The sequence below is a fragment of the Lampetra fluviatilis genome, chromosome 30 (genome assembly GCF_964198595.1).
Source record: "Lampetra fluviatilis chromosome 30, kcLamFluv1.1, whole genome shotgun sequence".
Classification (NCBI taxonomy): domain Eukaryota; kingdom Metazoa; phylum Chordata; class Hyperoartia; order Petromyzontiformes; family Petromyzontidae; genus Lampetra; species Lampetra fluviatilis.
The window spans coordinates 2517210-2529818 of record NC_136304.1 but is presented as its reverse complement, the minus strand read 5'-3'; the positions used below and the strand labels follow the sequence as shown (position 1 = coordinate 2529818).

The 12609-nt window shown below is 48.6% G+C and overlaps 1 protein-coding gene across 2 annotated transcripts in view; it reads left to right on the top strand.

Annotated features, from left to right (window-relative positions):
• LOC144943294 (muscarinic acetylcholine receptor M3-like) overlaps window positions 1-11804 on the top strand; it is an 80731-nt gene extending 68927 nt beyond the window's left edge. For both annotated transcript variants that reach the window (XM_078870667.1, XM_078870666.1), the window contains 2 exons: window positions 8137-9381; window positions 10421-11804. In XM_078870667.1, the coding sequence (XP_078726793.1) occupies window positions 8506-9381; window positions 10421-11611 (2067 nt within the window). In that variant the 5' untranslated portion in view covers window positions 8137-8505 and the 3' untranslated portion in view covers window positions 11612-11804. The remainder of the gene's footprint in view (window positions 1-8136; window positions 9382-10420) is intronic.
• The last annotated feature ends 805 nt before the right edge of the window (window positions 11805-12609 follow it).

The following is a 12609-nucleotide window of genomic DNA, read 5'->3' as shown; positions in this document are numbered from 1 at the left end:
ACTTAATTGCCACTTGGGGAAATCATATCAAAGCGCGCTTTGCAATTTCTCCAAACCTAACCTTGCAGCGCAATGCAAGTCCAATACTGGGCCATTAGCAATATGCGGAGAGACGTTGGACACCTGGATATTCACCTGGATATTTACCTGGATATTTACCTGGATATTTACCTGGATATTCACCTGGATATTTACCTGGATATTTACCTGGATATTTACCTGGATATTTACCTGGATATTTACCTGGATATTCACCTGGATATTTACCTGGATATTTACCTGGATATTTACCTGGATATTTACTTGGATATTCACCTGGATTTTTACCTGGATATTTACCTGGATATTCACCTGGATATTTACCTGGATATTTACCTGGATATTTACCTGGATATTTACCTGGCGACCAGAGCTTAATCCCAGGGGCACCCCCTTCACCAACCTGCACTGACCATCTTCTTGGTTCTTTCGGTAAAGTCACGTAGAATGGAAATAATAAAATAATAAAAATAAAACATAATAAAATAATTCTCACGACGTTTCGGCCACAACGCAAGCAGCTGTCCTCAGGTGAAGACCAGGTCTGTCGAGAAGACAGAGTCTTCAGACTCAAAGCAAAGGGTCAGACGCTGTCTTCTCGACAGACCTGTTCTTCACCTGAGGACGGCTGCTTACGTTGTGGCCGAAACGTCGTGAGAATTATTTTATTATGTTTTATTTTATTATTTTATTATTTCTATTCTACGTGACTTTACCGAAAGAACCAAGAAGATGAATCCCTGCAGTCACGAAAGCTTTAAATCTGCACTGACCAGTTTAGTGAAGTATGGCCTAGCAACTCCCATTATCATCAGAGCGGTTGGGGAGGCCCCAATCTAGCAGTGGATTGAAAAAGGGCAGTAAATTATAAAGATTGCACATTTATAACGAACACAGTCGACTCTTCGTAATACTTGCACATATATATATCGCGTGGCTATGTAATACAGCGTACATTCATTTTAAATTTTAAGAAGAAACAAAGGGTCACATTGTGAAATACAAGCTAAATACAATGTAGTACCGTGTTACTATGACAAAAATAGGACACCCATAGCAGTGCTTAGACGTACATGTGGTATGCTGAGGCGCTATGACTGCGAACAATTGTTTATTTTATAAATATTCAATGTCAAATGCACTGCTGCCAAAACTCCATTCATCATTGCCGCCTGACTTTGAGACAATGCGGATATTTAAAATTAGATCATGTTTCTCTCGCAGTACCTCCACTATGGCTAAACAGGGTAAGGAGACGACAACATCGTCACGACTGCTTGGGGGTGGATAGAGAATAGCATTGTCAGCGACGTGGTGGTGGCCGATTCCCAGTAGCACCCCTTTGCTAAAAGTGTAATACTCCACACAGTCTTAAATTAAGGACACATTGGGCTCCATGCCAGGCATTATTCTATACTCCCTCAAGCATGCCACACGTGTGAGTGTGTGTGTGTGGCCGTGTGTGTGTGTGTGGAGAGCGGTGGTGTAGCGATTCGCGCCGTGTGCTATGAATCCGCCGACACGAGTTCAATTCCCGCTCACGGCCATAGCAGTGACGATAATCCGAACCGGTCCTGGGCTTTCCCTAGGTCGACTCAGCCTCAAATGAGTACCTGGTGCAATGTGTAAACATCGGCACTGGGGAGACAAAGGTGGTTGGGTGTGGAGCTGGCCACCAACCCCTTCACAGATGCTACTCTCTAACAACACTTGCCCCAACAGTCTGTTGAGGCTATACGGAGGGACCTTTGTCTTTGTGTATGTATATTCTTACATTTCAATCCCCACGGGGTCCTTCACCACCAACCAGCCTGCTGCGGACGCTGGGAAATCGGGGTTCTGATGGACAGCGCGAGCCAGAGACCCCGTGGTCAACCCCCGGGCTCATTATCACGGCAAGCGTCGTGGGGAGGCGTGCGAGCCTTCGGGGAGCCGGCTTCTCTCAGTGCGGTGCACCAGGCGCGACGGTTACTCCGGGGCCTGGAACGCACATCACGCCCACACGGCGACACACGGGGGGCTGCGCAGGTGTGGTTCTATTTAATTAAGCATGTCCCACCCCCCCCCCCCAATTGCCCCCACGACTCCCGGTAGCCGGGGCAGAATCGATGAATTCCACTCCGCCACGGTGTCGCGGCGAAAGAATGCGCGGCCCTCTCAGCCGGACGCCACCGATCCCGTCGTCTATCCATTATCGATGCGCAGCCGCGGACAAAACAAAGTGCTCACCTATCATCTAGCGCGATGGCTTTTGCCGTTATCTACGGTATATATATATATCCCACCGTGCCTTATGCACAGACATCATTTGGCAGTAATTTAGTAAATGCCAAGTGCCATTTCACGCTCCGTGCGCACTTGCCTCGAAGGGCTCCGAGGCATGCGGCAATAAACGAGCGCATCTGCCGCGCTGCATTTTGCAATAATTGCAAAGCCACTTTAGGTGAACGCCACATTAGCACACCTAGTGCACACACCGTGCCTTTGTAATGGACAAATATCCCATGGATGTGCGGACGCGTGCTTGTCGTGTGCTTGCACGCGGCCCACGGGCGCAAGTCTATTTGCATGTCTCCTCGTATGTCCACGAGCACGCGTCTGTGTTTTATCGGAGGCTCTAGAAAATGCAATGATTTAGCAGATAAACGGATTACACGGTAGCGATAGGAACTGAATTAACGTTTCTGCCGCATCCTTTTTTTTGCGAACGTACTTTTCCCACCCTCGCGTGTACCTTTAAGCTTTTAATCCCAGCAATCTTTCCAAATGGATATGGCTGGCTATCGCTTTTACGGATGGGCTCAAGATTTCATGACAACGTTCGCCGGCCCGTTGGAATAAAGGAGAAAATAATGTAAATGCGTCGACTAATGGATAAGCAATGAGAGAAAAAAACACATTTAAGGAAAAGTTAAACGGCCTATGGGAAAGTCTGCTCAGACTGACACAATCTGATGTTGCCAATGCTTATTAATTGGCTAGAGATTATATGATTGTTGGGTGAGGAAATCCCCACGCACATGGCTGTTCGCGGCTCAGTGTTGAATTCATACGAGATGGCTAGGACGATGTCCAAAATCAATCCAATGGAAATGCAGATTTTGGCATTATTATTGAAATTGCCATTTTACAATAAAATACGATGTGGATTTAGCGTCTAAATGCACATCGTATCTCAAGACACTGGTACACGGAGAGTGGGCATATTTAACTTTTAACAGTCTTTTAAAATCAACAAGGGATCTGTGACATTTCACACTGTCAGTGTCATTCTCATTTTAATGACCCCAGAGGGATGATGGGCTGAGTGAGACCCAAACCAAGGGTTTGAACTCGCAACCTTCCCATTTGCGAGCCGGTGGCTCTGCCGCTGAGCCACAAGGCTAGATTACTTGTAGGCAATCAATCAATCAATCAAACTTTATTTCTTAACGACGTCTTTCTTAATATCAAGCCGCCTGTACATAAATTATGATTCTCAATTATGTAAGTAAAATGGGTTCACGTGACCCTCGCAGCTGCTAGAGGCACTGAATCCACCGCAATGTTTCCAGATAATGTTTTTATCGAATTGAATCGCGACCTTGAATGTTGATAATCTACTGCTGGAGTAGGTCCTCCCACACCCGTGCAGGCCATACTTCATGCTGGTCAGTGCGGGCCGATGCTTAGCTGCTGAGAACTGACAAGATCGGGGGCATTGTGGGTGTTTTGTTTATAGGCACATTCCTAATAGAGTACATCCATATTATTTGGAGGAGCACAAACACAAGCTGAACTACACAATGCATCTACGAAGCCCAGGGGGTTTAAGGGTGCAACACAAACTCAACACTCTGTTGGTAAGAGTGATCAAGGTCCACGATGACGATGTTGACTGCAGGTTCATGATTGGGGTCACTGAAGCCAATTGAAGATGAATTTGCCAATGTTTTTGCTGACTGTCTGCCCCTGCTGGGGGTTGCAATCACAGGTTTACACGTTTAACCTCCTCTTTTAAAACAATAACATTATTATTTTTGCAAACCGCCTTTAAAACAAATCCTGGGACGTGTATTTGCACAACGGCAAGTTGAAATGTATTGATGCGAGTAGAAGGAATAATGGCCGATGGTGATGACTGACGTGATAACAAAAGGCTGCTTAATCTTAGCTTTCTTATCTACTTCCGCCCCCTGCATCACAAAGCTTCAGTTTGAACTCCATGCATTGCCTCCAGCGCCCCCCCCCCCCCGTGCTTCACAACGTTGCCTCCCAGTCCACAGCCCGCCCACACACTCACCATGGCCCCTCCCCTCCCTCCATCCCCTGCGACTATATAATTCCTCGTCACAGCCATCTCTTAGACACACTTAAGCGGTTATGCATTCGCTACGTTGTCCCCACCTGAAGGACACTTGTGTTGCGCCCAACACGTCGTGATTTATTTTAGTGGTTTTCATTTTTTTTACGTGACTTTACCAAAAGAACCAAAGAGTGTGATAGTGACAGCTAGAGGAGGATGGGCTTGAGAAGCAGCAATTGGGAGCAAGCGATGAGATAATCCCGTGCTCGCATAGCGCTGGTTGGATTGGAACATCGCGGGACGGTGAGAACTGGCGATGGACTATTGATCACGGCTAACGACAATCATGTGAACAGAAACATTTGTTAAAAACTCGGATGAAACAAAACACCATCTTCGTACAATGAGCAAAATACATTTAAATTCTGGAAAAGCCAATGTGAAAACATATATTCTTGAGATTTTTTTCATGGAGACGGCCTAACTCGTGGCCTTCTTGATGGGCCCAGGCAGTGCGTTCCATCGCTCCACCATGACGAGTAGCGTAGAGCCACTCACCTCACACAACATCGTTTGGACGGAGGGTTCGTCGGTGGCCTCCATGACTTTTCTGGTAATGAAGTTGCAGCAGCAGCAGGAAAACCCCATTGTGTGCACCCAGTTCGGCATCCGCTGCACCGTGAAGCAGTTGACAAATGTGCGGCCACTTTAATACGACGGACCGTGCGCAACGCGCGGCACGGGGCGCGTTACAGGAGGTCGAGGACCCCCCCACACCCCCCCCCCCCCCACACATAACACCACTAATTGGATAGGAGGTCCCTCAATTGCATCCGCACGGCAGTGCCGCTCGCCCGACACGAGGATGGGAAATGTCGACCAGAAAACAAACCACGCAGCCTCGGCCCGTGCGAGGGGCATCGCTCGATCCCGCGCGCAGTCACAAGTGTGTGTGAGTGGGAGGGGGGGGAGTTCTGTGTTGTTTTTTGCTTTGCTGAAGTCATCCCTGCTCCGGTCCCGGCAAAAGCAGCAGCCGCAGACGACGCAGACCCCCAGGTCGAGGGACTTCATTCGGCACACATTAAGGGGGCACTGATGACTTGTCAAATATTAGTTTTGGACGCTGGCATAAAGGTATTCGCGCACAATAAACAGAAGCAAGGGAGTCGGTGCATAGCAACTCGCCGACTAAGTGCCACATTGCGAAGGCAAAAATCAGCCCGAAAGCATTCAAGGGTAAAAAGATCTACACATAATGCCACCATTAAAGCGCCCTGTTCACTGGTAAGCACCACTATGTTTTTAAACTATCAACCAACAGTCTGTGCATAGAGCTCTGGGGATACAGTGAATGTATGGCGTGGGTATACGTCGCAATTTATTGTCTTAATTAATCGCGGAACATATCCACAATTGTACGTGTGGCAACATGTTGGCGACCATTAAGAAAATTAACCTGCAAACATCATCACTTTCCCCGCACCTCCGATTAGCACAGTTGGCTACTTACTGTGCGAAAGAAGTTCAGCATGCATACATTTGCATTTTCCTTAGAACGTGACGATTTCAGAACAGGCCAACTAAAATGTTGGAATTTACAAATGTTTACACCGCAATTTGCTCTCTCATTTTCTTCTCCCTCTGTTTGGTGTCTCCGTATGTTCTCTCTCTCAGCCAGCCTCCCTCGTGAAGCGTTCTACTCGTTTTATTCGCACGAAATTATAATGAGCCGAGGTTGCCACGCGAGCAAACGTGCCGATGTACGGCTCCGCTTTAAGCGCGCCGGTGTGTTGGGGAGTCACGTGACATCGTTCACGTGGGGCACGACGTTTCGCTGGCAGTGGCACCCAACGTCGACGGGCAGTGGCCTGTAATTGCTTGTTTGTTTAAATTGGCAAGTTTGTTCGCGCGACAACTTTATCCACCAGCTGTGTCGCGTGGAGGAGGGTTTACGGCACACGTTTTTTTATTTACGCGACGTGATCCCAACAAAAAAACGACATGTAACGTTTACAAAATAATCATTTGAGTCGTTGTTGAGAATACATGTAATACGATAAATAAGCAGATACTATGCCTTGTTCCCATCTGTCCCTCCACGAAAACAATCTAAGTGTTTGTTACACATGCCATCAGCCGCAGAGCCTGCTGGGAGAGCCATCATTTCCACAGAAATTGTCCAACACAAGCAAACTTCGGACCGGTTTTAACATTCAATGTCTCATCAGCAGAGTCAGGATTGCTTGAAGCAATGCTGGTAAAATGCCAGATGTTTTTTAGGCAAGAATCCTCTCTGTTAAATATGGGTTCTTGTTCAATGTAAAACCATATACATCACAACCGAAGATTACTGTGGATTATGTTTATTTTCTTATCGACCTCTTTTTTCTCTATCATTTGGTCCTGAAGTGTTGTTGCAAATCACAAATAAAATATATATTGGTGAAAATAATTGCAAATGTTTGCAAAATAAAACAATGCTACCACTAGTGCATATTACCTGCATCATTTAAGACATTGTTTAAATAAATACAAAAAAATGTCCCCACATTTTTTAATGTTCTAGGCTGTCAAATTATAATACTCTACCATCTACAGCAAAGCAAACCAGCAATAGGAACATAAAAAGCACACCTTCGTTACCTACCAGCACTCCTGCGTAATAGTTTTCTTTTGCAATTAAATGAGTCGGGAAGATCGCCTAACGCATATCTAGCACCCATGGAAATGTTATTTGATCTCCAAATGCTGTCCTTCACTATGCGTAGCCAATTCAGCAACAATGCTAGTCAAGTTGAATCGGAAATTTGTGGAAATGGAGTATTTCATGACCTTCAAGAGGTTTTTTTTTATTTCTAATTAAAATATCTGGGATATGTGAGGACGTAAGGTGATTCATGGTCACAGCCAATACCTGGGCCAAATGGTTCCACAATAGTGGTCACCCTGCACGGAGGATATCCAAGGGGGTAGTTACATGTGCCCGTGTAATGAAATAACTCAAAATGTATAGAGCGCCTAAAAGAATCACAATATCTTACAAGTGGGAAGGCCTTTCAGACATATTCCCTGCCCAATTTGGTTCATCCTCATATTTTTTTGCAAGAATACCAACATTCCATAACCACCGACTTTAGCTTCACGTTTGAGCATCTGGAAGCGGGAGCGATGCCTGAGACGTGCGCACGCGACACTCACGGTTAACCGTCGTTAACAGATGGCCGTCAAAAGTAATTGGCTCGGGATAGCGGCACGCTCGGCCGACGGGGTCAAAAAATACCGCCCGCGGAAGCCGCACGGGGGAAACGAGGGTCGCGTGGGGAGCGAAGGAAGTGTCGGCGATGATTAAGTTGCGTGCGTTTCAAAACAGAGACGCCAAAGAATTACACGAGAGTTATGGCGAACACGGGGGGGTGGGGGGGGGTTCCTCAGAATCTGCCAAGAGCTTGTACGGCCTTCCAAAATCTGCGCCATCACGTGACCGTAAATGACAGTTTGCCGTTAGCGAGCGCGACGGACTCTACCCCAATGTGGCGTGGCTCGAACGATCGTTCGAGTGTGTCAAATGCAATTGAGATTTCTCGCTAACGATTTCGGCAAATAATAATCTTTTGTCACGTTCGCATCCAGGCTCGGAGAGGATGAGACAAATAAACGTGACAAATGTCAAACTTGGATTAAAAATGATGAAATCTGATATGTGCAGTGTTTTATGTTCATGCACTTGCAATTTATGAGGCTATAATACATTTCTTAAAATAACTGAAGTGTTACAATAACGCACTTTTCTGAACATTTCATTTCTTTTTCAGATCAAACCAAATACGGACAGTAATTCTTTAAAATAGCTGCGTGCTGCTCCTACACCGAAGCTTTCCTTCTTACCTCGATCTGAAACGTCAGTTCAATAAATTCAACTGCGAAGACTAGACATTTTAAAAGCGGCGTCCTTCAAACTATCGTTGAGCAGACTAACAACGTGAACACCCGGGCGCAAAGAACTTTGAAAACAACCGAGCAATGAAAGACCAAGCAGCCATCGAGTGACAAGCATGGAGACGTGTCTATGTCGCGAATGCTATTCACGCGCAGTGCGACGACTCGGCGATGCTCTAGAGTCCGCAGGCCAGCGTCGCTGTCGCCAGCATCACGCCGTTCCATTCTGACGCAGCTCGACTGCAATGGAGGACACTGAGCGGGAGTCCAGCGACACCATGTCCGCCGAATTTTTGAAGAACTTCTCGGACCCTCTGCTGGACCACGCCATCGCCAGCAACGACCCGCTCGGCGGACACACGGTGCTCGAGGTGATCGTCATCGGCACGCTGACCGGCATCGTCAGCCTCCTGACCATCGTGGGTAACATTCTGGTCATGGTGGCCTTCAAGGTCAACCGGCAGCTCAAGACGGTCAACAACTACTTCCTGCTCAGCCTCGCCATCGCCGACCTCATCATCGGCGTGGTCTCCATGAACCTTTACACCACCTACATCATCATGAGCCGCTGGGCTCTGGGCCAGGCCGCGTGTGACCTGTGGCTGGTGGTGGACTACGTGGCGAGCAACGCGTCCGTCATGAACCTGCTGGTCATCAGCTTCGACCGTTACCTGTCCATCACGCGCCCGCTCAAGTACAAGGCGAAGCGAACGACCAAGCGCGTGGCCCTCATGATCGGCCTCGCGTGGGTCGTCTCGCTCGTGCTCTGGGGCCCGGCTATCCTCTTCTGGCAGTACGTCGACGGCAAGCGCACCGTGCCGGACAACGAGTGCTTCATCCAGTTCCTGTCCGTGCCGGCGATCACCTTCGGCACGGCCATCGCCGCGTTCTACCTGCCCGTGACCATCATGACGGTGCTCTACTGGCGCATCTACCTGGAGACGCAGAAGAGGACGCGGGAGCTCGCCGGGCTGCAGGGCTCTCAGTTCGAGTCCAGCAGCCGCATCCTCACGCAGCCCGGCAGCTCGCGCCAGTCGAGCACGGCGGAGGGGACGGCCACGGACGCGGACCCCGCCCAGCCGGGACAAACCAAGCGGCCCTCCAAGTACGGCCTGCTCAAGGTAAACCCTTCGTAATTATCATCATCATCATAATTATTATAAAACGGTGATGAGATGTTAAAGCCCTGGCCTGATGTTTAGCAGGTCGTGGGCACGATCCCGACCCTGACGCCCCGATATGTGGAGTTTGCGTTGAGAGTATTTGGCTGCGATACATTTCCATGTAAGTCGGCCACTTCGTTGAGCTATCATTTGTGGCCAGGTCGCTTTGCCTCTGAAAAAGAGCTTCATAGCTCAGTGGGCATTACCTGGTAAAGTGAAAATAGTTTAGTGATAATTATTAATCGTTTTTGATTGGGCACCATCTACTTTGGGATATTTCTCATAGCGCTAACAAACGGTAAGCGACGTATTTCCCATCTCATCTCAAACATTTGGCGGGGGTGCCTTGCCTCAGTGCCTGGCCTGCAAATTGGCGTTTGTCTGCCAGTAGGGGGAAATGATCACTATGCATAATCCGAAATTGAGTAAATTGCGGCATGAGTTGGGTTGCTACCTCTGAGGTACAAACATATATATGTATATATTATGGATGTAGAATATCTGAAAATATCGGAAAATACAGTTTAAAATTGCGATGATTAACCTGATCTGTGACAGGATAATGAAAGCTTTGTGATGTCTGGGGAAGGCATTCATCCCATTGGTGGATAGATTATGGCTTTGATTAGAGTTGTCACCTGTCCTGGTTTCAATTAAATGTCCTCCTAGGACATTAAATATCACCAATATCAGAAGAGGGGAGAATTACATGTTAACGAATTGTCTTGCATTGTGCGTTATAATAATTGTTATGATTACTACTACTACCCAAATTACAAACAACGGGACTTTCAATGTCGGCTTCTGCAGTGGAATAACCACCTGGTCCCTCCTGAGCTGCATCGGCCTTGATCATCAAGAACCAGGCACGGCCTGATTGTCCAGTGGAAAATAAATATTGTGGGCCACCAGCGGTGTCGGTGCGCAATATGAAAAACAATCATAATCATCCCCAACTTCTCTATTCCAATGCCCTCCTCCGACCCGTCTTTCACAGCGAGTGAAGTCCATAAAATCGCGGGATGGCCGGGACCGAGCGCGCAAGGTGAAGTGGAACAGCGTGCGCGAGGGAGACCCCTCGCCCATCCATTCCCTCTGCTCCGACGAAGACGACGACCCTCCGCCGCAGAGGCCCAAGGCCATCTTCTCCATTGTGCTCACGTTCCCCGGCCACAAGGCCATGCTGCACTCGCCAGAGCCGTCGGACGAGGAGGACACGGACGAGGAGCGCAGGACGCGGGGTGCTCGCGTCGCCATGTCCATCGCGAGCAAGATGATCGCAGCTTCCGCCATCGCCGTCAAGGTGCCCGCCGCAAACGCCGCAAACGCCGCCGGCAACGCCAACTCCAAGAACGCCAACGCGACCGTGGGCCCCGAGAAGACGAACGGAAAGTGCGAGAAGGACGGCAGCGCCGCCGATGCCACAGCCGCAGCCGTCGCCGCCGCCGCCGCCGCCGCCACGACCGTCGCCAACGACTCGGACGCCGCCACCACCACTTCCGGTGCCGCGACTGGCGCCGTCGTCGCCGCCAACGGCCACGACGGTGCCATCGTCTCGCCGGCGGCGAACGCCACCACTGCCGCCGCCGCCACCGCCACACGCGACGATCGAACGGAAGCCAACGCGGACAACTGCACGCAGCAGCAGCAGCAGCAGCAGCAGGGAGCGACAGGGGCCGAGTCCCCGGACGGGGATGACACAGCCGCCCCGCCGGCCAACCCGGACAAAGCGGCGAGCGACGCGGAGAGCGCACCCCCCGTGCGGCTGCCCGGAGGCATCACCCTGAAGGAGGCGGTGGTGGCCAAGCAGTTTGCGGCGAAGGCCCGGAGCCGCATCACCAAGCGGAAGCGCATCACGCTCATCAAGGAGAAGAAGGCAGCCAAGACTCTGAGCGCCATTCTGCTGGCCTTCATCATCACCTGGCTGCCGTACAACATCATGGTGCTGGTGTCGACGTTCTGCGACAACTGCATCCCGAAGGTTTGGTGGCGCCTCGGCTACTGGCTCTGCTACGTCAACAGCACCGTCAACCCGATGTGCTACGCGCTGTGCAACAAGACCTTCCGAAAGACTTTCAAATGGATACTTCTGTGTCAGTGGGAGCGGTGGAAGACACAGGGCTACCTATTCCCGCACATGCAATCCATCATTACTGGCAAAAGATCAGCCACCAATGGTAACAGATAGGTGCCCCTGGCCGTAACTTGATGTAGTGTTATGCCCCTTTTTTGTGTGCAATGGAAAAAAATATATATATAAAAAGAAAAAAATACGTGGCAAAATATGAATGCATACTTATACATATGCACAGTATAAGCCATGTCAGGTTTATTTTTTTGTGTGTTCACACAGTAATATGTTGCCTTTGTCCCGTTTCAAAATGACACCGGTATATATTGTACAATGTAAACTATTGTTCGAAGAATAAGAAAAAAAAGGAAAAAAAAAAGTGTGAAAAATCACTTCCATACAATGTTGTGCTGATATGAAGTGGTACATTTTGTACATGGTTCATATTAAAATGTTTAAATGGAACTCTGCGTCCCGTCTAACGATGATTTGATTTTAATTAGGGCATTCATGCGTCTCTCCATTAAAATCCAATACACGTACGTCAGTGACTGCGGCAGCTTTCATACATTTGTCCAATACATTTTCGGCCAGAGAAAGGTAGATGGGCAGTGGTGGCTACGCTGCACGTGGCCTGTAGTCCAACCATGTGCAGGCGGCAGCGAGGGCTTGGCGGATCACAGGCGCAGACGTTGCAAAACTCTCTTCTCGTGAGCACCGAGCTGGTGCAATACCCTGGATGGCCAGGAGACGGCGGTACAGCAAGTGGGCACTAATTTCCATCTGTGTGTGTGTGGACAGAGGCGTTGGCCGCCAGACATTAGCGGGGTTAATACTCTTAGTTATTTCGGTAAAGTCACGTAGGTAAAAAATGAAATGAAAATTAATACAAAATAAAACAATAAAAATCACGACGTTTACTGGATCGTGATTTTTATTGTTTTATTTTTATTAATTTAAATTTAAATTTTTTACCTACGTGACTTTACCGAAAGAACTAAGAGTATGAATCCTTGCAGTCACGAAAGCTTCAAATCTAGAATTAGTGGGGTTATCTCTGGGTGCGCCCATGTCCTGAAACTTGTATGAACACTCGTTCAATTGGCCGGATATTA